Source organism: Polistes dominula, unplaced genomic scaffold (genome assembly GCF_049000335.1).
Source record: "Polistes dominula isolate Pdom_NZ unplaced genomic scaffold, Pdom_raw_medaka contig_28, whole genome shotgun sequence".
Lineage (NCBI taxonomy): Eukaryota > Metazoa > Arthropoda > Insecta > Hymenoptera > Vespidae > Polistes > Polistes dominula.
In genome coordinates this window covers 3786487-3813457 of record NW_028300879.1, presented here as the reverse complement: position 1 = coordinate 3813457, position 26971 = coordinate 3786487, and the positions used below count along the sequence as shown (strand labels likewise).

The following is a 26971-nucleotide window of genomic DNA, read 5'->3' as shown; positions in this document are numbered from 1 at the left end:
CACCCATCCCTCTTTCTTGTCCTCTCGTACACGAACGATCCTCCACCTCCTCCTCATCCTACTTCCTTCTTTTTCTTTTTTTTTATTTCTTTTCTCTTTTTCTTTTTCCCTTCGTACTCTAACCTACCTACATACATACATATATATATATATATATATATAGTTACCTAGCTACCTACCGCACGCATGCAGGCACGGTACGGTGCGGTGCTTCTTCGGAGAAAGAAACTCCCTAGTGAAGATAAGAACTCGAAGACAATAATCCTACTGACAGGCCGACTACTACTCGTCGACTCGTGGCTTATTTCGACGGATTCGCCAGTTGCTTTTCTAGCTTTGAGAAGTCCGTCGAGAGGACTCTGACATATAGTTTATGTGTTTATATATACACATACATATATAGATACATATATATATATAGATATACTTACATTTATTCCATAAGGATACGCACTGCATTACGCCTTAATGCAGCTTAATGCATTTTCTTTCTTTCTTTCTTTCTTTCTTTTTTTCGTTCTCTTTATCTTTATCTTTCTCTTTCTCTTTTTTCTTTTCTTTTTCTTTTACTCATAATTCCCCTTTTCTTCGTCATCTTCTTATTTTCTTCATACGATTCTATCTTATCTTCTAATTCCCAAGTCGTGGGAATCAACAACCTATGGTTGTTTTAATATTTTATTAATGTCTTGCGGTGGTTTTTATTTTCTATATTTCTCTCTTTTTATTCATTTTATGTATTATCTATCTAATTCGCATTATCCCTATTGTTTTATATAAAAAAAAAAAAGGAAAGATTATTTATACGAAGAATAATCTTTACTTTAATGAAGAATAATGTTACGATAATAAAGAATATTTTTTCTTTAATGTTATGATGCATTTCTATTTTTTTTGTCTTTTTCTTTTTTCTGTATTTTACGTGAATAAAGAAGATAGACGTTACTTTATTATCTCGTTTTAATTAAAAATTAATTACGTATTATATGTCATGAAAAAACGATAACACACTAGAATAATATTATTCGCACATTTGATTGTTTGTTGCAACGAACAATTAGTAAATTAAGATTGAACGAGAAATATCTATTCGTAAGTGTGATTAAACGATCTCGTCCAATTTTTCAAACTAATCTTATCGATTCAATACCTTCTCTCTGTCTCTCTCTCTCTCTATTTTTTTTCTTTTTTTTTTTATTCTCACATACGTTCCCGTTCACGTTCACGTTCATTTGCAAAATGTACGCGTCGAACGATATCGTTCCTATTTCCTCTTGTATAGGGAGATACATTGTATATGTATGTGTGTGTGTGTGTATTTGTACCTATATATATACACATTTACATATACCATCGGTAACAATCCATCGTGGTAGGTACACCGTTTCATTCTTTCGAGTCTCTCTTTTGTACTATGGATTTCGCACCTCCGGATTACCATCTGTTTGATCCACGAAAGGATCGAGGGGGAGGAGAAAGGGGGAAGGGATTACGTGGGCGTTATTTCAAAGAGGTGACAATGGTGAAACCTGCTCGAAGAATACTCGTTATCGACTTCTCCAAGAGATATTATCGAAAGCTTATACCCTTCTTCTCTTTCTCTCACGTTTGATCAATAACGGATAATAATAACAATAGTCAACCTTTGATCCTTACCGCCACGAGAAAAGAAAGTAATAATCAATCGAAAATGGGTGGGAGGAAGGGGTGAGAAGGTGAAAGAGGAAACCAACATTTAAATCTCATCTATTACAATGTAAGATATTTTTATTGCAAAACGTGTTTTTGTAGTGTCACGTGTTAACGGTGTTCGTGTCATTTGGCAAAATAGTAATACACGATCGAATACGAATAAACGTATGAGTAAAAGAGAAGAAGAGAATCGTAAAAGTACCGACGATTAAGATGACGATTTAAGGCGATGAAAACGTATTGCTTTTAAAACTATTTTCTAACGTTGTTAACGTCGTTATTTAATGGACACGAGTTATAAATGCTTTTCTTATGGAATTATTTCATTCACACTTATACGATTGTAAAGTTATTATGTTTTTGATCGTTTTTATTATGGAATATATATATATATATATAGATTGTAATTGAAGAAGCTATATATCATCAATTCAAGTTGCATAGAACATACGTTTCATTTAAAGTATAAAGAAAAATAAATATTCTCACGTAATAGATATAGATACAAAAGTTATCGAATAATATAAATAACAACAATTGTATAATTGATGTTAGCAAAAGAAAAAAATTCAATTATATCGATAGGATAGAATAATAATAATTGGTTTCATAAACAATATCACAATTGATCGAAAACAGTGAGGTTGCATGTTAATAACCAGAACAAAGTTGCCTTTGTAAAATTCGAATCTACTATATATGTAGTTACATACTGTACGTATGTATTATATATATATGTATATATAAATTTATACATTTAGACTTACAAGCCACGTAAACGAAACTCATACACGAATTCCTCGGTATCTCTAGGCGCATTACGTGACGGGAGAAGCGAATAGCGACGTTCCGTTCGGATATTATAACTCGATATTGGTTTCGTGCAAAAGGGAATTATTAATATTAGTGCTTTCGAGAAACCGGTCTGATGCCTCTAACCTCCGAGCTCGAATGAACGCCCGCGCTAGAACGAACGTACGCGCCCTGGTAATCATGCAATTTGTTTATCCGCCGTCGTGGAATATCAAAAGGATTAGAGGCAGCGAATAGATAATAAACATCGGCCAATAAAGATATCCAAAAATATCTCGCGATGCAAGCTCGGTTAATACCATTACGACTAATACGTATATATATACATACATACAAACAGAGCTTATACTTTATGGTATATATTAACGTATGCGAACTCTCTGATCTACGATTATGGATTCCTTCGGGATAACTATAATCGTTAATGAAAATCAATGAACGATATCTAACATATCAGAACATTCAACAACAAAAAAACCCCTCGATTCCATATTATATTCATTTCGATGACACATTTCTAGCAATAATTAATCAATTCTTCATAAATCATAATATTGAAAGATTTAAATAACGCGTTAGCCCTGTCTGTCATCGTTTAAATTACGTTATATCTCTATCAAAAGTCTCGACAAATCGTTCGATATTGCCATTTAAACGTTCCATTCGATTTACGAAATTATTAGGATGGATCATAGCAATGGCCAATAATTCTTCTAAAGACATAACTATCTGGCAATGGTTGGTGACCGTACGATTACGACTATAGAACGACAACACGACATGATCACTCTTCTTCTTCTTCTTCTTCTTCTTCTTCCTCTTATTCTTCATCGTCATCATCATCATCATCATCATTTTCATCCACGCGAAAAGCGCCGCCACGAAAATACCGCTTCCGGTTGGCCTAGATTCCGCATTTACAAGTTTCATTGCAGTCGTATCCGATGGAAACGGTTAGAAGAAGCAAAGAAAGATAGTAAGAATAAGTGAGATAGAGAATGATAGAGAGAAAAAGAGAGATAGAGATAGGTAAAAAGAGAGGGAGAGAGAGAGAAAAAAAAGAGAGAAAGAGAGAAAGAGTAGCAGCGAATCCCGTTCAAAGCGGCTCCATAATTTATGTATTCTACGGCCACCCCTGGTGCTCGTCCTCCTCGTCATCCTCGAATTCCGCTCTCCTCTCTTTTAAAATTCCATTAAGAGTGCAGTAGCGCTTTTTGTCGTTTGCTCCCGCTGCCCGTTGTTTCACTTTGCATCCCATATAACCACTACCACCACCACCACTACCACTACCACCAGTACCACCATCACCACCACCGGGAGGGATCCATGATGCTTCCAGGCACCATCGATCGATTATTCAAGTCACTCATTCCACGTACTCTCTTTTTCTCTTTTTTCTCTCTAACTCCCTCCTCCCCTCCCCCTTCCTCCTTTTCTCTTTCTCTACCACTCTATTTCTTTCTCTTTTTTTCCTCTCTCTCTTTCTCTCTCGGTGAACATTCAACTTGTTCAAACTCGACGTCCGGCACCGACATCGATCCTTTTAATCGAGCAAACCACGAATTACCGTGCTATCAGGATTTTAATCGGTGACGATTCTCTCTCACACACACACATATTTACTCACTCATACACTCACTCATACTCTCTTTCTTTCTTTCTTTCTTTCTTTTTTTCCTTTTCCTTTCTCCTCTTTTCATTCGTGTTTCGTTCACCTCTTTCTCTTTCTGTTCATCTCGTTTCGCTTATCCTTGCCTCACCCCGGTCCACGTCGAAGTTACCCACGTCGACGGGCCGCGACGTAATTTTAGACAGTACACCAGTGACAGTCTTTATAACGCGCGTGAAGTATGAACCACTTCCGGTGGGGCTACGTCATCCTGCATGTCCCCTTGCACTCCAGTGCCTCCGATTCTAAATCTAGATCTAAATTTTCGCGGCTTTTATCCTCGAGCTTACTCGTGTATTCTATCTCTCTTTCTCTCTTTCTTTTTTTTTCTTTTCCTCTTTCACTCAGGATCCCCATAGAAAGTCAATCTCGTTCTTAATAAGATTTCTTTCCTGTCATCTTTTTTTCTTCTTTTAAACTTTCGTTTCCTCCCCACTTCCTTCTTTGTGAAAGAATATCTCATATATTTAAAATGTCAAACGTTTAACAAAACTTTATTTTACATAATAATAATTATTATTATTATTATGAATATAAATGATTACAATCGGAATAATTAATTCTCAACAATCACCCCCTCTCCTTTGTATTAACGATCTGTCAATTTTCGTTAATAAGTTTCTATTAGAATGTAATACTTTTTGTCCGGTTAGGAGGACAATTATATGGGATCCTCTAGTATATAGTAATGGGGTAGTAGTAGGTATGTTTCGGTAATTGCGTGGCTAAGTTTAGGCGGTGCAGTTGGCGTCAATGCGCGGATGCATATTCAGAACGGGGCTCCTCATATTCTTATGCTCACTTACTAAACCGTCCGTTAACTTGTGTGCGTGAATGTGAATGGAACTTGCTGGCACCCCGCCTGTTTATATTTAGCCCCTGTGGGCGGTATAGCTGTCATGGATACGTATCATCGGCATAACTGAACTTTGCAAATGAATAATGAAGTTCCATCGGCTTCTCCACTTTGCCGTTTCTTCTTCTTCTTCTTCTTCTTCTTCATCATCATCTTCTTCATCTTCTTCTTCTACTTTTGCTTCTTCTTCGGATTGGAGAATCCCAATTGTTACTTGGATACACACATGATGCGTATGATTTAAAAAGAAAATTATTCGATTAAATTCTAATTCAAATTTTACATAACATTGTTATCGATTAGGTGACATTTATTATTTTTTTTTTTTTTTTAATTAATGTAGGATATAAAAAAAAATAATGAAGGTAAAAGCACCAGTAGTTGACCAGTTAAGACAAATGTTTATTTTAAATAATGGTAACTTATTGCATTTTTAGGTCCCGATGCGTGAAGATATTCTTTGAACTTTGAATGTTATCACATATATAACAAAAAAATATGTATAACGAAAAAAGTTGTTGTACACAAAAGTCATAAACATTGATGGAAAGTCAATGACTACATCAGAAGTTGACCATTTGTGAAACTGAAAAGAACCAGTAATTGACAATCTGTTCGTTAGTAGTTGACCACAATCATCGATCGTTGATTAGTCGTCGTAAAAGTTAAAAAGATAAGTTGCTGTGTCTTATTTAGTGTAAGTAAAAACTATAATTCACCATACGTCCTCTTTAGGCTCTTTGTGTTAGCAATATCGTTTCACCTTTTCACACGTCTTAAAATCGTTAGAAATCGGTTCCAAGTTGAAGAGAGGAAATAATAAATCGAAGTAGCAAAGAGAGAATATACGTACGACGTATAAAATAGGATTTAATTTGTCACCGATTCGAGTTTATACGTGGTATACCAGCGCTAACAGGAGGAACAAGCATTAAGGTGAAGCTTTATTCTATTTTACTCTTAGCATTGTGTGACCGAACACACGTATGCCTAGTTTTAACGACGTCCTATCGTCGTCGTTACGACAAAGGACACACGCACTTGTCTTGTACAAATCGTAAATCACTTTCACCGATCTCCGCTTTTAAAAGCATCGAGCCATCTAGGATTAATTTCCCTTTTTCTCTTTCTCACTCTATGTTGCTAGAAAGAAGAGAAGGATGTGTCGTCGGGTTAGAGAGTAGAAATGAAACAAAAAAAAACAAGTTATAGAGAGGGAGAGAGAGAGAGAGAGACGAATAGAGAGGAAAAGAGAGCAGAGATAGGTACCTAATATTTGCATGTGACGCCTCCGGGCTGGTAGTGCCCGGAGGCTGGATGAATAAACGTCTTCCTTATAGTCTAAAATAGACTTTAAACTTCAAGCGTATCTGGATCATAGCCAGCCAGCTTGTAGGTAAGAGAGTACAATGGTATTACCTTTGTTAAATTGTTACTGTGGTCTTAAAAAAAAAAAAAAATTTCATGGGAGATTGATATATATATATATAGAGAGAGAGAGAGAGATGGAAAGATAGAGAATCTTTCTCAACATTCGTAAACATAAATTAAAACGATTAACGATTAACCTTTGTCGAAGGTGTAACAAAGATCATTGTTCACACAGTTTAAACACGACTCATTCTTTATCGTTGATGATGATGACGATGGTACTTCGAGGATAATACATTGACCAATTATCCTAACAGAAAACTAATGATTGTTATCTTGAACTCTATAATGGTAGTAGCACTTTTGTTTTATCCTTGCCCCCTTTGTATTTAATCGATACTTGCCAACATAAGAGATACGATTTACTTGCGATCAAATTTCGCGTATATATATATATATATTAGATTTATTTTCTTCTTCTATTTCCCACTATTCTTATTATATATTTTATTTTCATTGCCTCCAATGAAATATCATCCGTTGTTTGTTTTCTGCATTTACCTTTATCCTTGTCTCTTTTATTTTTTGCATTTAAAATACACTCACTAACTTGACACAGATCACATAAGATAATCTTAATAATATGTTCTCTTGTATGATTGATCAAAAAAATTTGTTAACATACTAAATAATTCATAATCTAATTGTTCTTATACAATTTTAAACAAAACAAAGCAAAGGAAACAAAACAAAAATGTTCAATAGTGTTGGTTAAATCACAGATTATTGAATTTCAAATTCGATCAGGTTTTTTATTTCCTTTTTCTTTCTCATATTATTATTTTCTCGTTAAAATCGATTAAAGGTATGTAATCGGTAATGATATTATAAATGATCGTGACAATAATTAGAATCTATATAACACAATCGTGAGAGAAAAAACGATACTTTGTCTTTGTATTTACAATAAAAACAAGGTCGTAACACATATATAATGTGTTCTTATTAATAATGGGTTTGAAACGAGTTGGAAAAAATAAATTAGGGTAAACCGTGCATAATTTTGATTAAAATGAGGATATAATTTTTTTATTTCTAACAATGTTACAATACTGGCTTTACTAGTTATAAAATGAGTTTTCCGTTTGATTACAAAAGAAATATTATTTCTAGTTTCTATCTGAAATAAAATTAGTTAACGTTTGTGTTTGCGATGCACACAATCCTGTCTTTTATTTGTGAATATTCTTTCATCCTGTCGTTTATTTGTGAATATTCTTTCATCGATATATTTAATCATTGTTTCATTTATAAGTGTGATGTGGTTATAAGAAAAAAACCAAGAAACCCACACACACACAAAAAAGAAGAAATATCCGGCTTTTTAACATAAACGACAAGATTACATAGTTATTGTTGATCGTACGTCAATCAATGTTCTTTTTTTTTTTTTATTTTTTTAAAAAATAATCATATACTTATGTAATACTAATATACTTACGTATATCAAAAGAAATAGAAAATGTTCGTAAAAAATGTTTCATTATTTAAATGTAAATTAATAAAAATAAAAAAATCAACAATAACAACTGCCATTAGCATAACGATTATTTTTTAAATACGTTTCCATAAATAATAAATGAGCTAGGATAATATTTTAAGATTTAATTATGTTTTTCTTTTTTTCTTTTTTTTTTTTTGGAAATATTAAAATTAACAATTCACATTTATTCTTCACATTTAATCTGTGTTTAATATAATTTCAGTCATATGCACCTCACATGAGCGTAGACTCGCAAAAACAAATGGAAATGCAACAGATGCAATCGGAACACTTGAAACGGCAACAAGAACACATAATGCAACGTAACATACAAGAGTTGCAAGCGCAAATGACAAAGAATCCGCTGAGCATGTCGGGACCGCAATCGTTGATGTTCCTACCGTTTCTCGAACAACTCAGGCTACCACCGGTCCAGTCAACGATGCCACCACCGCCGGCCACCTCGACCGCGCCCACTGGCAACAAGCATATCAATTCTATCGCCAATGTACGTATATTATTACTTAGAAAATATGTTTCTCTTTATTTCAATTATAAAATCAATTTTCTTAACAAAAGATATAATACATTTCGATGAAACATTTGTTTTTTCCAATCATTTCCATCCGTGTGCGTTCGATACGTTTACCAATCCATTGTCATCTGATCTAATTTGTTTACGATTTTGTTGTAATATTTTTTGTTATTAGGGTTAATTAAAAACTCTTATCTTTATTGTATTATAAATTGTGTTATAAGGTGCACAATGGATTGGTTTTGGTAAAATTATTTTGGAAATATTAATTTAGGAACGTGCCTACTTTTAGTTTACCCTAATAATGTAATCTATTATATATTATTATAACTTAAGATTTATATATATAACATTTATTTATATAAGTAATAATATAATGAAATAATATTTAAAAAAAAAGAACAAATAAAAAAAATATAAATATATGAATATATTTATATTTCTCAACAGATGATTGGTAGCCACCGGGAAGGTCCAAGCTGGGCAACCGCACATTTAGCGCAGATGACGACGCAAATGGAAAAAGATTCGTCGCCTACGCCAATATCATCGGCAGTAGCACCTACTGCTGCACCTTTACAAGATCTCGATGCACCATTGAACCTCACCAAACCGAAATCCTCATCGTCTGGTGCGACAGCGTCTTCCTCGTCGCCTGGTAGTGATTCGCATTCGACCGGTGCCGGTAGTAGCGGTCAACAGGAACAACCATTAGCTGCTACAGCACCTAAACTTTTTCCTCCTGGTCTTCCAATACCCAGGAATTACCTGTCAACGTTACCCTACGCTGGTCTTCCACCACATCTTAGCTCCCTACCTTCGCCTAGTGAGTTGTTTCATTTATCAATATTTTTATTAATCATTTTGTTAGGATTGAATAACATAATTAATATTGTAATATATTTATAATATAGTTGAGAATAAAAAAATTATTTTTTGATGTTAAACACAGTGGGTAAGGTAATGTCCAAAGACGAAGCTGGTGGACCTGGAGGTTCCGCTGCAGCTGCGGCAGTTGCAGCAGTTGAAAAGCACTTTGCGATGCACGGAATTTATGGGTTGCCACCAAACGCGGGTGCTATGCCACCCTCGCCTCAAACGCAACGACCAATCAAACATCCTGGCTCTCGAGAGGACACGCCACAAGAGGAACAAGATTTCCTTTCGTCTTCTCACAGTGAGTGTACATTTTTTAAAAATTGTTTTTTTTTATTCTCTTGATAGATTGTGTGGAGAATTTTATAAACGAATATTCGAACGTATTATATTATATAGAAGAAAAATATATGCGTGTCGTATTAATAAATAAATGTAATACAGATGTAATCCTTCCTGTAACACGATTAATAGGTTCCTAGAAAATGGTGTATTGTGTCAAACCCAGAATTCTTTATTACTTCGCGTCATTGTTTTAAAATAATTTAGTTTTGTTATTCAATTTTGCAGAAGTACAGTATTGTACAAAAATTTGTAGCAATTTAATATCGTATTATAACAAATCCGTGTGTTATTGGATACCGTATTGTAAGAAAAGGGCTACCTATGTATACAATACGATCGTTGGAAATGATTAATTATTTTTATAATTTACGTTATACATATACCTTAAGATAGAGAAAGAAAGAGAGTTATGTTTATGAAATCAATATACACCGGTGATATTATCTAAAGCATAAGTATAATAGAATTCCCGGCAGCTAGTTATAAGTAACGCCTCTTATCGTGTGTTTGCAGTGTGGCGAGATCCCGGATATAAGGTGCCGGAAGACATAACAGAAAAAGGTAAGCAGATCGTTGAGATACGAATCGGGTTGATATTACGTTCTTGTTTTAACCGCGAGTGCGAACGAGTTAAAAAAAAGAAAAGAAAAGAAAAGAAAAGAAAAGGAAAGAAAGAATGAGAGTATGAGAGAATGTATAAATGTGAATGTGAAAGAGAATGTGGATAGATAGTAGAGTAGGGGGCAGGTGTCGCTCACGAAATCAGATTCTGTTCTCACGACGTTAATCGCGCGCAACATGACATCCAGGGCTTCTTCTTTCTTCAGCTAAAATGGTGAGGCAGCAGAAAAGGGAGGGTGAGAACAAACCACACATAAAACGACCTATGAACGCGTTCATGGTATGGGCCAAGGACGAGAGACGGAAAATCCTCAAAGCTTGTCCCGACATGCACAATTCCAACATATCAAAGATACTCGGTAAATATAACATTAATTTAAGAAAACAAAATTAAATCTAATTATGATTAAAGTGAAACATAAAAATATAAAATTTGTCATCAGGTGCCCGATGGAAGGCGATGTCTAATTCGGAAAAGCAACCGTATTATGAAGAACAATCCAGACTATCAAAATTGCATATGGAAAAACACCCGGACTACAGGTACAGGCCGCGACCAAAACGGACATGTATAGTTGACGGAAAGAAGATGCGCATATCCGAATACAAATCGTTGATGCGACAACGACGTCAAGAAATGAGACAACTATGGTGTCGAGAAGGTGGCCCAGAGATGGGCTTTTTATCGCCGGTCGGTTCGGAGATGAGTTCTCAACATCACGTCGGAAGTGGTGGTGGAGGTGGAGGAGGTGGCGGTGGTGGAGCTGGTCCATCAGGTAGACCGTCCGTTTCACCCCCGGCAACGATGTTAAACGGCGGAGGTGGTGGTGGTGTTGTTGGTGGTGGTAATGGTGGTGGTGGTGGTGGTAGTGTTGGTAGTGGTGGTGGTGGTGGTGGTGGTGTCGGTGGTGCTGGCCCAAGCTCCGATCACCCATCATTTTATTACCCTCAGGACAGTCTTTCCCCTAGTGACATGATGAACTTTTCACCGGATAATTCGGGCTCGATCGGTGGCTACGACGCCAGTCCACGGCATCACGACGAGGATTGAAACGTAGCTGCTCCGGTTGGCCAAAACCTATGGCCACCCGGAGCAACGGCGTTACCACCTTCTTCCTCGACCTCCACCAGCTCGTCCTCCTCGTCCTCGGCGTATCCGGCGGTTGCAGCAGCGGCTGCAGCTGCTGCAGCGGCGGCGGTAGCAGCTTCGTCGTCCACCACTTCGTCATCTTGCTCGCCCTCCTCCAGACTCGGCCACGAGTTGTATTGGTAACCAAAGCTGCGCCCGCGCACTCCTCCTCTTCCTCATCCTCATCCTTATCCTAATCCTCATACTTATACTCATCATACTCCTTTTCCTTCTCTTCTTTCTTTTCCTTCTACATCTCCCACGCACACTAAGCGCACTCGTCGAATAAACAACACGCTCGATCATACTCTTTTTCTCCTTAGTCTCTTCTCGAGCTTCTTATTCTCCAGAAATTTTATTCTTCTACTATTTCTTCTTCTTTTTATTATAATTATTATGATTATTATTATTAATATTAAATGTATAATTATTAATTATTAATTATTACTATTATTATTATTATTATTATTATTATTATTATTATTATTATTATTATTATTATTATTATTATTATTATTATTATTATTATTCTGTTTCTCTAAAGACATAGAGATAAAGAAAGAAAATAAGAGAGTGCTAGAGGGAGAGAAAGAGTGAGAATGAAAAAATAAAAATAAATGTTAAATTCTCTAGACTCTACGTTTCAAGACATATGTGATATAATATTTTTTCTCCTTTGTATTTGTTTTGGAAGTTATATTTTGTTACTTTTTCTCTCGTTCTTTTCTATCCGTGCCATTTTTACATTTTTAACAATAAAATCTATTTAAACGTCACTTAATGTTTCAAAACATAATCAAACAATTTCTATGAGAAAAAGTTAATAAAAAAAAAAAAAATAACGTTTATGTATCATCATCGTCCTTTAGCTATTATTAAATAATAGAAGAAAAAAAAATGTTATAAATCGTAATCAATGCAATTTTGTAATTCAATTTTAATTTATTTTTGTGGTCTTTTTTCTTTCACCCCCTTCTTTCTCTTTCTCTACCCTTTTTTATCTTCTTAATATTCTTCTACATCTTCTTGATTTTTCTCGATCCTTTTACTCGTTCGAGAGATAAACACGAACGCGTCGCTCTAGTGCAAAAGGTCTGGTTCCTAATTCCTTCTAATGTGTGTCGCGCGTTATCGGCTCGAAATAATAAACAATACACGATTTTATCCGTAGTACTGTTGCTGCGTGTGTGTGTGTGTGTGAGAGAGAGAGAGAGAGAGAGATTGAATGTAAGAATAATATTTAAACAATTGATATTGTAAATCGATTATCGTCGATTTTTTACTAACGATAATTATCTGAAGGAACGTATAAAAAAATTCTTCTATAAAAAATAAAGAAAAAAAGAAAATATAAAAAAGAAAAGAGAGAAGGGGAGAGAGTAAGAGAGGAAGAGGGAGAGAAAGAAACCAAGTAGATAGAGGATAGGGGAAATAATAATAATAATAATAATAATAAAAAAAAAAGAAAGAAATCTTAGGTACTTATGGCCCTTTCCCCGTTTCGTCATTAATTTATTGTTCGATCATATTTTTTTAATTTAATTGATAATTATAGAATACGAATTATTATTAAAAGAGAAATATTAAAAAATTGTTACGGGAAATATTCTCTTTTTGTTGTAATTTAAAAAAGAAACGAGCGAACAGGTACGGATAATAAAGAACGACAAATATAATAATAATAATTATAATAATAATACTAATTATAATAATATTAATATTAATAATATTAATAATAATAATAATAATAATAATAATATTAATAATAATAATACGAATAAGAATAAGAGTATAATAAAAAGAAACGTCGTAAGCTTAGGAAGGAAGAGAAGTGGGTAGGGGGTGGTTGGTTAAAGTTATTAACATTTTATTTATTTTTGTTTAATGATGGTGATTGATGATAAACGAACGTATAAATAAAGTTAGAAAAGAAAGAAATTATAAATATTATGTTTATTTTATTTTTTTTATTTAAATTTTATTTTTATTTAACAACACTACAACAACGGACAATGTTGTAAAAATGAACAAGAAGAAAAAGAAAGAAGGGAAAGTAAAAATATAAAAAAAAAATATATAAAGATTGATCTCGATTCGATGTTAGATAATTTTATGACGATTATTATTGATGATGACGACGTGTGATTGAGTTTTACATGAAAGGGACAGAATGGAGGTTAGTCTAGGATATAAAAGGATATTATTATTATTATTAATTATAATTATCAATAATAAACGTTTATATCGAATCGTTTGTGCGTATCAAAATAATAGAAGAAAAAAATAAAAGAGAAAAGGAGAGATAGAGAGAGAGAGAGAGGGGGGGGAGAAAGAAATGAGTGAGCTTTTCGTTAAGAAAAAACAACATGGTGATGGTTAATGAAGCAAAACCGGATGTGATATAATTACTTATGTGCCAAATAACGTTTTCGCGGGGTTTTCGGGGCGGGAGGGTGTTAAGGAGTTAAGGGGGTTGGGAGGGGGCCAGAGTCAAAAGTTTCGCGGAATGTTTGAAGGTTTTTTTCTTCGAGTCGTCCTTAGTGTGTGTGTGTATATGTGTATGAATGTGTGCGTGCGTACGTACGTGTTAACTCGATGATAATTATTTTACGTCTTCTTTTTTCACTCGCGTTATTATTATTATTATTTTTTTTCTCCTCGTGTTATTTATAATCAGTGCAATTATTATTATTATTATGATTATTATTATTATTATTATTATTATTATTATTATTATTATTATTATTATTATTATTATTATTACTATTATTATACCGCGGTACCTTTTAACGTAATAATTTTATAAAGAGTACGAAAGAGAAGGTGTGTGGTGGGTTGAGTAGGGAGAATGGGAAGGAAGGGTTAATAAAAAAAAAAATTGACAAAAATTAATTAATAAAAGAGAAATAGAGAGAGAGATAGAGAGAGAGAGACAAAAGAGTGTGGTTTGAGTTGCGAAATATTCGTCGAACGTGTTAAAGATAAAAATAAGATAGAACGAGAGAACGAATGAATTGTATTATTTACGAATGTATGTGATTTGCGTATGTTTGTGTTTATGTATGAAAGAGAGTGAGAGAGAGATAGGAAGAAAGAAAGAAAGAATTATCAGCAATGTATCTGTGCCCGTGCGTTCTGTTAGGGCTCGCTAAAGAGAGAAACACAAGTAAAAGAAAAAAGAAAAAAAAGAAAAAGAACACATAGAGAAGTAAAAAAATAAAATTTAAAATTAAAACTAGAATTAAAATTAAAATTAAAATAAGAAGATAAAAAAAGAAAAAACCGACAGGCGACAGGTAGATTAGCTAGCTTAATGTTGATAATAATTTATTTTATGTATATAATGGATTTGTACAATGTATCAGCGATATATTTCATGGATAATAACGCATGTTGTGCACACAGAAGAGAGAAATAAGAGAAGAAGAAATACACACACACGCACACACGCACATACACACAAACACATGGTACACGTATACACATATACACTTCTCATATATATATATATATTATATAAATATATATACATACACGGTGGCCACATTTTCACACACTGATACGAGTGTCAATATTATTAATGTACAGTGTAACTATATTGTGATGTAATCTACGTAACTACATAATATATGCATATACGTACACCGATTATTCAAGATACGTAGAATAACGACGATTGATTGCGATGCATACTCTTATCTTCGTTTTTATTCTTTCTCCTCTTCTTTTTCTTTTACTTATTATTATTATTAATATTATTATTAATATTATTATTATTATTATTATTATTATTATTATTATTACTTATAGTATAAATATTATTATTAATGATTATTACTATTACTATTATTATTATTATTATTATTTTTATTATTAATATTATTATTATTATTATAATTATTATTATTATTATTGTCATCGTCACTACTTATTACCATTGTTATTTTATATTATTATTATTACTATTATTATTATTATTAATTATTATTATTAATTATTATTAATTATTATAAAATATTAATCATACGATTATTAATTATAATTATTGTCATAATGATAATAATAATAATTATTATTATTATTGCTATGAATTACGAATGATTGCGTTTAAAAAAAAAAAATAAGAGAATATTATTATGTTATTATTATTATTCGTCGTCGTCATTATCATCATCGTCATTATCATCATCGTCATTATCATCATCATTATCATCGTCATTATTATTATTATGTTTAAAAATATGACTAGGTCTATTGTGTTCTTTATCGATACGAATGAAAAAGGTTTTGTACGTATCAATTTTTCTCAACGACGACGACGACGACGACGACGACGACGACGACGACGACAAAGGTGACGGTAACGTACCACCTACCCAATAAGCAACTTTGTTTCAATATTATGAGAACGGATTCACATAAAATCGTGCCCGATCATCGGATTTTTCGATATCAACACAGCGCTGACGCTGCAACATTATAATTAATTATTATTCATGGTAATTAAAGTCGTCGTCCCGTTATGGCCATTAAAAGAATTAAATAAAAAAAAAATAAAAATTGTAAGAAAGAAATAAGGAAAGAAAAAAAGAAAGATAAACAAAATGGAACGAAGAAGAAAAAAACATAATAATAATAATAATAATAATAATAATAATAATAATATAAGTAATACCTACTTCCACAATAATAATAATAATAATAATTAATACTGATAAATAATAATAATATTAATAATATTAATAATAATATGATAATAATAATAATAAAAAAGGAAAAAAAAAGGAAAAAATACACTAACTGTGTGCAGTTTCGCCTTTTCAAAGAAGGTAAACACAACTCTCGTATGTACCTTTTTAACCGTACCACCGCAATCAACACACGCTCTCGGTTTTCATAACCTCTTTGATGAAAAAAAGGATAAAGATGAAGAAACAGAAAAAAAAGAATTTTCTAATAATCGTCTCAAATCATTTTCATCGTTGTCATCATTCGATTAATTTTCGCTTTGTATTTAAGAAAAAGTAAGAAGAAGAGAAAAAAAAAACAGAAAAAAAAACAGACCCCTCTGTGTACAGCAAAAATAATTATTATCTTCTCTCTCTCTCTCTCGGATAATTTTCATCGATGTGTGCAAAATAGGAGAGAGAGAGAGAGAGAGAGAGATACGTGAAAAAATTTTGTTAGAAAAAATCTTTCAAAAGTGAAAATTCTTTCTATGTGGCCTACGGACAAAAATCACCTCTTCATCCTCCACCTCTTCCTCCTCCAATTTCTCTTTTAACGCGATTTGTACCCAATTGTGCCATATTATTCTTCGAACGTAATACAAGGAGGAGAGAAAAAGGGATAGAAAAAGAGTGAGGAAGAGAGAGAGAGAGAGAGAGAGTAAGGAAAGAGAGAAACACAAGGATTTAAACAAAAAGAAAGAAGAAACAGAATTAACACTAGATATACGACCATTTTCAGTATACCTATTTCTACCACACTAGTCAAAATGACTGGTGTGTATAAAACAAATGCTTTTTGAGGCTTCCAGTCTTTATTTACTCTTAAAAAATAACAACAACAAAAATGTTTAACAATAATAATTTTAATAGATAAATGAATTTATATAGACATTTTGAAATGACAAAACGCTTAATTATTTACAGAAATTAAACTTTACATTAAGTAGAAATTTGGAATTAAAATGACTGGTCTGGTATATCTAGTGTTAAATAAGAAAAACATTGAAAGAAAATGAATTTACGCGCTTTTTCTCATAATCTGTAATTTTTTCACAGCCTTATAAAATGCACGAACCTAAAAGGACTTATTATTATAAACAAATCAAATATATTATACATTTATACACGGTATAATATACTTTTCGTAAAAAAAAAAAACAATACACAACACATACACATAGAAACATATTATTATTATTATTATATATATATATATATATATATATATATATATATATATATACATATATATACATACTTGAATACAAGAAATTACCACACGTTCTTTCAACATTGTTTCGTTATCGTTTCTCGAAATTATTGCGATCTACGAGATCGTATAATTTTTATTCGACTTTTGCATTCCATCAACTTTTGCGATCTGAATCTAAGGAAAAATTGATGATTACAAAATAAATCAACACAAACGTAAGAAAAACAATTAATTTATCTATACCTTCATATATATATATATATATATGAATATATAAATGAGACAAAAAAAAATATTTCTGTTTGTAGTTGATTATTGAAAATCTACAATTTTTCAAACGATTTATTTATTATCTACGTTTTTTTTTTTCATCTAACAAAAATTGAACGATTTAATTAGATCGATTAATCAGATTATGCGAATTTACTAATTTACGAGCCACGCAATTCTGTTTAGCTTTTCAATTGAAAATCTCATGTTTGAGTAACACACGTAAGAAAAAGAAGAAAGGAGAAAGAGAATGAGAAGAGTGAAAGAGAGTGTGTGTGAGAGAGAGAGAGAGAGAGAAAGAAAAGAAGAAGAAACACGTGCAAATGCGAATTTGTAAGAGATTAGTGGATAAATAATACTTGTAAATCTAAATACATTTAATTCATAATGTAGTATATCTCTAACGTAAAAAAAGAAAAAAAAAAAAAATAAGAAAAAGTCAACACACTAACATCAAATCTCAATATTCCAAGCATTCACTTCTTCATTTACATGTACGTTGTTGTTAATGATATAAAAAGGTATAATAAAATAACGCTTTACCGAGATTCAACCATAATCTAAGGTACGCAACATTATTTCTAGAAGGAAAGAAAGAAAGAGAGATTAAAAATATGTATGTATGATGTGTAATGTATGAATGTGTGTATGTGTGTGAAAGTAAGAAAATAAAAAAATAATAAAAACATGTGTACATAAGTATATAATAATAATACTGTGAAAGTGTGTGAGTTTAAAATGAAGAAGAGACTTAGAATGTAGATTGTAGACGGTAGACGTAGATGTTTATTATTAGTTCTGGACAAAGTCCTCTAAGAACTGTAACAATAATAAAGAAATACAATAATGGCGCTTAAATGATGATGATGATGATGATGATGATGATGATCAACTGATAATGATAGATAATAATATTACTGTATTTAACGATAATAGAAAAAGAAGATTTAATTACAAGGAGATACAAAATTTTTGGAAATAGTCTGAAAGGTAAGATGATAATTGTTGACTTTGTGATGATTTTTTTAATTAAATATATTATATATAATATATATATAGGATAAAGATATAAGTTTAAATATAATATAAAATTAACGAAAGAATGATAAAATAAAAATTAAAAAAAGAACAAAAAAAAAATAATAATAAAAAATATTCGTTTCGATCGTATAGTACTATAAAACATTCTAACAGATGGCGTAAGTTACATCTTCCAATACTTACCCACGATTATTCTTTCGTTACTCCGTCGGTAATGTAGTGCACCACATCAATCTAAAAATATTTAGGCTTTTCAGCTATCGAAAAAAGCGATCACGAATTTGTATTCTTTATTAAATCCTCGTTCATATAATTATGAAATCTAAATACACATCCTCCAAAATATAAATTGTATATAGTAAACGTCAATAAACGTCAACTCTTGTTACATTATATGAAGAAGAAAAAAAAAATTTAGCTATTAAAATTAGCAATTAAATTTAGGATAATTTTTCTATCGGTGACAGTGATCGTAAATTTTTTTCTTTATTTTTCTTTTTTTTTTTTTTTAATTTAATATCATCGTTTTAACGATGCTTTTCTAATGAAAAAAAAAAAGATAAAAAAGATTCATTAAAATTAAAATCCAATGAAAAAAAAAAAAAGAAAAAAATGAAAAACAGTAAATACGTAGAAATATATTATTTATAGAAATATTTTCTTCCTGATACTGCATTTCATTATATCATAATTTTTTTTTTTTTTTTTGCGATTAATTATGATCCATATCGGATGATACTCTAAGATTATAGTAAGATTAATAATATAGATGACAATCATATAATAATAATTATAATATTATACGGCCAGATATATAATATTAATTACAATTATTTTCATTTGTATAATTTCTAGAATTTAATAAACATCGTGTAGAAAAAATTTTCGGTTAGTACCAGCAGAGAATATTTTCTACGTCTGTAAAATGGTAATTATAACGATTACGATTTTAACAAGGATTATTTATCAAAAAATATGATAAAAATTATAACAATAACAACAAACAAGGCAACACGTAATTGTTGCAACACGTAAATGCCGTATAATTATCACGCACGAATTATAATATTATCGTACGAGATAATCAATTCATTTTTCTTCTTAGTTTCTTTTCTTTTCTTTTCTACTCTCAGCTTTGTATCTTAATCAATTCTTAAATTGGACCAAACGATCAAGGCTTAAAAAGATTTTAATATATATAAAAAAAAAAAAAACAATATTTTCTAATGTATATTATTTACATGAATATTTTCTAATTAATTTCGAATCGATCGTAACTTCATTTTTTAATTTTCAAAACGAAAAGTCTAAAAACCAAAAGTAAAGATGGCGATGACGATGATAATTACGATGATGATGATGATGATGATGATGATAATGATGATAATGATGATGAGGGTGTAAGTGATAATAAAACGTAAATAAAATCTTCATTTTTAGAACTTAACAAATATACTAAAATCATTATTTGTAAAATCATTAATCGTAAAAGTATTGGCACGTAACAATCTCTAATCAATAGTCACTCGTCAATATACTTTGTATATGAACATTATTAACAATTGAAATTGAAAGCAGACAGAGATAAAGTGAGACAAGAAAAAAGGAACAATAACAAAACAAAAACAAAAAATATCACATTGTGATAACGATCTGCAAATTTGGAGAATACTACGTGTTCCAAAAATAATTAATTGTATTAGAATGAAACGAATCACTTTTTTCGGATTGGCTATCAATTTACAAACGCTTTTCAAATATGTACGATCCGTTATACATTATATATAAATAATTATATAAAATTATAGGATGTACACATTTGAATACTCTACTTGCAGGTAATATCCGTTTTTACGAAATCTTTACATTATTATTATTATTATTATTATTATTATTATTATTATTATTATTATTATTATTATTATTATTATTATTATTATTGTTGTTGTTATGTAGCATATTAAAATGCTTATTAATATTATTATACGAGTTCTATAATCAAAACCATTTTGTCAATATGTAAAATACATTTTTGTTTTGCCCTTCCACTTATATATTATCTATATCTAATCAATTCCAGAACTTACTGAAAATAAAATTGGTAATTAACTCTGGCGTAGCTATTAAAGAGCCTATAAAAAATGTTTTATCGATTATTATGGCCGTTGAATCTCACTTTCATATACATTATTTGTGACATTCATTATTGGATAAAATAGAACGTAGTTTCAAAAGAGAGATCGATCAAAAAGAAACATATAATATAATCTATCTAAACTAAATTATAAATGCTCATAATGTTTGGTTATGTACAAATTTCAGATAGAACACATCACTGATGTCAATTTATATTTATACGTTATTATTTTTCTTGAGGATTCCCCTTTTTCCCCCATTATTGAAATGTATATTATTAAATGTAACAAACTAGCTAGGCAATTCGAGCCCCTTACTTCTTTTTTTCTAGCAGTTCTGGAATTTCTTAAAGGGACCGCGTTTAATCTTAAACGAGATTCTTATCCATCGGTCCTTCAAGTAAACCAGTATCCATCTGAAGTAGACCTGGGCCGGTACAAACAACATCATACTCGAGCTGATCGAAGGATATTATGCCAGTTGAAGGTGAAATCATACTACCACCACTCAATGAACCGACAAAATTTTTCCTACTACTTGGGCTTAGACGATCTAAAGATATGTTGCTCAATCCGTCCGGACATTGTGGGACCATCTGATTGTCCAAATTCACGCTAAGCGGAGAAGTTAAACATTTATTTCCTAATGTTGGCACGTTACGAGAATTCGTTACAGTATCCTGAAACATAAAAATATCGATATAATAAAAAAGAAAAATTACAAAAAACATGTCAAACCAAAACTCAAGCTACAATTCTTGATAATGTTCACGAAAAAGTATCGCATTTGAATTTTTTATTCTAAATCATTACTACGAAGTTTAATTAGTATAGTAAGAGAGATCTGTACGCTAATTAATAATTCTAAACAATTTACTAAACTTTAAAAACAAATGATTGAACAATTGTACTTTTTTATATATATTTTGTTTTATTACATGTTATTACATTACTGCTGCGTTTCACGATGATGAAATAGGAAAATGCGAAACTTGACAGGCAATAATAACTTGACAGATAACGTTTTCTTTCATCGATATCTTATATTCTTTTTTTTTTTTTTGTAATTTTATGAAACTTCAATGTTATTGCTCTATAAAGGTAATTAAATTCTATAATATAGCTCTCGTATCTTAGCTCGTTATTGTTCGTCAATAAATCATTTAGTAATGGCGAAGTAAAAATCAACAGGTATTAAAGCCAAATTAGTCACGGCAATCGTAACAACATTCTAACGCTATTGCATTTATAAAATCAACAAATAGAATTTTATTCCATTAGAATTTGAAAATTATTTAAGCATATTAAATAAAAATGTCTATGTTTTATATCGGGTGTGTCAAATAAAATTTCTTCATAAAAATAAAAATGAATATCAAATAATGAATATCGTTAAAATGAATATCAAAAAATAAGAAATACTAATTAAAAAAAGGTCAAATTTAATAAATTTAATTAATCATATAATCTCCGTGTAGGTATCTTTGAAACTAAAAAAAAAAAGAAAAAAAATACTTTTAAAAATATAAACAAAAATAGTAACATTTTTATTAAAATTACTGAGCAAGAGAAAAAATATTTAAATATTTTATTCTTTTATTTATTTATTTATTTTTTTAATTACTTTTAATAAACAATACAAAAATAAAAAATAAAATCCGAATAAAAGCCGATGAAACGTTTTCTGGAATATGGAAGGATGAAAGAACAGGAAACGGAACGCAGCAGATCAAGCGATTTCGATGTTAAATGTTCAATGTATTTCGATAATATTTAATCAACAACTTCATATACTTTGTATTTGTGTGTACATAACATGGCGTTATAGAATCATCGCGATACTACAAATGTCCATTTTTCTTATTTTCCATGCATAATATCTGTTGTGTGTTGTCCATTGACGCAATCGTAATCTAAAAATGGTATGTGCTGTGTGGCCTCTCGCGAGACTTATTCCTAGATCTTGTTTTTTCCTATTATTTTATTGTTTTTTTTTCTTCTTACTGATATGCGCACAGATCTCTATACCATACACAACCAATAAAAACAACAACGTCGCGTCTAAAACCACTTTTATATATATTGTCTTTAATCTCTCACATAAACACTCATTCTTTCTTTCTTTCTTTCTTTCGTCTTTTCATCTCTTTCGTAACAGATCTCTCTTTATAAATATATTATAAGAAACGAAAGAAGAATCGTATGAGAATCGTATGAGAATCGTACGAGCACGGAGATCAACGAGCCAAAGATCTCGCGACATTTAATTGATCGATCACAAATGAAATAATTATACAACGTCGAAGAAAGAAAGCTTAAGTATTAAAAAGTCTATATGTGTCCTAACTTTTAATATTCCCAATTTTATTTTTACTTCCAAAAATAAAGGAAATTAAATCTGTGTCCTTTAAATACAAAAGAAAAGAGAGAGAGAGAGAGAAAGAGAGAGATACTTTAAAAGGACGTATTAATAATAATTATATCAATCACGTGATAACGAACACGAAAGTGGCTCGTGATTGCTCACGTGCTCGCGATACTCTTCGAAGGTTTTGGTTTGACCAAGCAAACGTAACCCGCACTCACGTCGCAGCCGGACACCAGGAGATTCATGAGGACGCTGTTATATGGCGGATTCCTATGAGAACCATTGTTTGAATTTTGTACTGTTGTTGTTGGATTGTTCTCTATTATGATTTCCTGAGTTAAACGTCTTCTTTTCTGATCCCCTCCCCCCTCCGCTATCCCCTTCAGCTTCGTCCTCGTCATCGTCTTTAGATATTTTATTGTTGTTCTTTTTGCTACCACCACCATTGTGATTATTAATCTCATTTATGTTACGTATAATACGTTGCTGTTCATCTTCAAAACTTCTACGACGATTATTATTAATATTATTATTATTATTATTGTTGTTGTTGTTGTTCTTCCCAATACCAATATCGTTGCAACTATTAGACTCGGTGTCGTTTGTTCGATTGTTACGTGAAAGTGTCTGTTGTGATACCAATCGACGTAATAATTGACTCCCTGAAAAATTATTCGATCTTCGTGATTTTCCTTGTTCGTCTAACATCAAACGTTGATTGCTACTCTCGAGTGTCTTGGCCAACTCGAGGGATAATGAATCCTCGCATTTAATACGTTTGTTCTCGTTCTCCAAATCATTGGATGGCGCGTGAATACGTTTATTTGTTTTATCGTTACGATCGTTCATTTTCATCGTCCAACGATTTTGTTCATTGAAGAGATCTGTAAGTTAAAGAAAAACCGATTATTAATTGTGTTATCTCGATTGATAATTCTTGTAAAAGAACATCTTCAGAGATATCTTACTTTTTCTAGGTATTTGACCCAATACTTGTACTGGATTAACCAAACCTCCACCGTGATCATTGTATCTGCGAGCAACAGCTTGATCAGTTCTAAGCAATTGTGCTAAACTGGAATCAACAACGTCTCGTTGTTCGCGATCTTCGGTAAGCCTGTACAAAAAAACAACAATATGATCACCCTAAAAATGATCTCTCTATAAGATCATGAAAATAAAAAAAGATATAAAATAAGCACCATTTGGATGATTTATCCACGGGTTGTTGTGCACCCCACATGACCATATCATTGCTTATCAAAAGATCCAATGCCTCATCTTGATCTGACATAGGTATATAAGGTGCTCTAAGTGCTAATTCATCGTCAACTGTATTGTCACTTACACCAAGTATCAACATCTCATCTTCCGAGAGTCCTTCTCCACCACTACCTCCTTGAGGACTACCAAGTGAATCTACACTTCGTTCCGGACTCTAAAAATAGATTCAATTATTTTCATCAGAAGACAAACAAATTATTATTATATTATTATCCAGATAAGGATAACTTACCTGACGATATTTGGAAATAGAAGGTGATACAGAATTTGGATCTATACTGCAAGGACTGCTAGGCAAATCACCGTACATGAAAGGATCGCTATCTGCCAAAGGATCTCCGAAACATTTGTTTCTCGTACTGTCAACTAAATCAGTAGTGTCCTTTAAACTTTCACCGAGATCCGTAGTACGTAATTCAGACGACAATGGAACGCCAGGACTCAATAAAGGATAATAATTATCATTACTAAGAATGAATTCATCCAACATGTCTGTTAAGAAAGGTGTATCTTCTAGAGGTACACATACGTCGCCAGGAGTTGGGGCGAGATGCGTTAAATCCTCTGGTTCGTCCTTCAACACTAAAAAAATATTATAATTGTAACAGCTTGCACGTGTTATCGGCCCTTTCGTTATTTATGTTCTTTTTATCTACCATGTTTCTCTTTGCTCTCTTTTTTTTTTTTCTTAGATAAATGTCTACTTTTTAGGATGTAGTTAGAATCATCGAATTTTTTTTATTCAACATTCCAAAACGATTGGTTATCTTATCTTTTACTCTCTCTGGTTTTTTTTCTCTCGCGTGACTTTAGTCTTATCAAGCTATTAATCTATTGATCCATGATTTTATGACTCTAACTCATGATATTTTTTTTTTATTTTGTCAGAAATCGTCAAGTACGTACTTTCACGCACCTCTTATTCTGTCAAATATCCAAGTAGAAAAAAAAGTAGAGAGAAAAGAGCAAAGGTAACAAAAAAAATTAAGGAAAAAGTGACACCCACTGGTAAGACCTGGCTGATCCTCGCTGAAAGTCAAAAAACCTTTGTTCATGTCCTCGGTACGAGGTGCGAATATACTCGCGGTTGCCGTTTGAGGTGGCGGCCTGCAAGACACTTGCTGAGGTGGTAATTCTGTTTGTTGCGATTGTTGATATTGATTAATATTATTATTATTATTATTATTATTATTAATCGTTGATGTTAGTGTTGCATATAATTGTCTGTTGATCGCCAATGTACGATCACGACGTACTGCTGAATCGAAATCGTATTCCAATGCAGGTTTACCCTATAAAAATGTGTTTATTTAAATATTATTTTTTGTTGTCCTTCCCTTATTAATCTCAACAATAAAGGATTCTTTCTTTTCTCTTTTTTTAAATAATCGTAATTATCTACCTGAAAGATAAACTCGGTACGTCCAGTTTGACGACGTTTCTTGGGTTGATCGTTCTCTTTGAGTGAAACAACTTCCTCGACAATTTTTTTCGTAGTTTGAGCAACAACCGGATGATGATGAGAAGAAGATTTGCCCAAAATAATTGGCAACTTTCTCGAATTTCCTTCGTTTAATTTTAAATCAATATCCTTTTTCGTTTCCTGATTGGATGATATCGATGCAACCGATCGGAATATCGAAGCTGTAACAGATTGCGGTGGTCTGTTGTTGTTTTCGTTACGATTTTGTTCCTGTAACGGAACAACGATCGGTGCAACTATGTTCTCAGATTTAGCTAAAATTTCTTTAGGTGTCGATGACTCCTCCAATGGCGGTGTTGTTGTCGTCTTTGTCGTTTTTGTCGTTTTCGTCGTTTTTGTCGTCGTCTCGACGTCAAGAATTGCTTTGTTATTGTTGTTGTTGTTGACGTTTTCCAAAGGCTCAGATTTCACCGTTTTCTTTTCTGAGTCACGAGCAACGAGCTGGCGTACGCTATAAACCTCATCTTTGCACTCGACACCGCTGAAATCAAAATTATACCAAATTCCTCGTTGGAAACACTTTCCGATGTTGAACTTCTGTTCCTCTTATGACCTCAAAGAGGAGGAGGAGGAGGATATCGATATCTCTTTTGATATCGTATCCCCCTCCCTTTTCACTTGCCCCGAGGAATACGAATTTTTGGGGATTTTTATTTTTTTTTTTAATAATTCCCCAAAAGAAAAATCTGAAGCAAATAATTAGAAACAGCAATAAAAAATTTACGATTATTATTATTATTTAAATTTGTTATTGGTGATCGCGATGTATTGTTATTTTTCATATGGTTCTTTTTTTATTTTTTAAATGTATAAAATATTTCAAATATGTTCCTGGGTACTTTGGAACAAATACTCTGCAAATTTTTGTTCGAAAGAAAAAAAAACATTAATTGCAAATCGTGTTAAATTAAATTAAAATTAATTGTTAAAAATATTGAGGGACGTTTTATGAATTAAAATTAACGTTTATTGTTTTATTATAACGTAGAAAAATGAT

General features: G+C 31.7%; 2 protein-coding genes across 14 annotated transcripts in view; one reads left to right on the top strand and one right to left on the bottom strand.

The window, feature by feature from the left end:
* Nucleotides 1–18102, top strand: part of Sox102F (transcription factor Sox102F) — a 313951-nt gene extending 295849 nt beyond the window's left edge. For all 13 annotated transcript variants that reach the window (XM_089172878.1, XM_089172867.1, XM_089172841.1 and 10 more), the window contains 6 exons: nt 8168–8452; nt 8930–9305; nt 9432–9656; nt 10214–10261; nt 10528–10680; nt 10765–18102. In XM_089172878.1, coding sequence (XP_089029004.1) covers nt 8168–8452; nt 8930–9305; nt 9432–9656; nt 10214–10261; nt 10528–10680; nt 10765–11372 — 1695 coding nt within the window. In that variant the 3' untranslated portion in view covers nt 11373–18102. The remainder of the gene's footprint in view (nt 1–8167; nt 8453–8929; nt 9306–9431; nt 9657–10213; nt 10262–10527; nt 10681–10764) is intronic.
* Nucleotides 18103–18977: 875 nt separating this feature from the next.
* The window catches only part of sima (HIF-1 transcription factor component sima), a 52460-nt gene continuing 44466 nt past the window's right edge, over nt 18978–26971 (bottom strand). Inside the window, 8 exon segments of the mRNA XM_015328655.2 lie at nt 18978–21519; nt 23426–23575; nt 23577–24091; nt 24176–24324; nt 24410–24645; nt 24724–25073; nt 25498–25783; nt 25894–26455. Coding sequence (XP_015184141.2) covers nt 21208–21519; nt 23426–23575; nt 23577–24091; nt 24176–24324; nt 24410–24645; nt 24724–25073; nt 25498–25783; nt 25894–26455 — 2560 coding nt within the window. The 3' untranslated portion in view covers nt 18978–21207.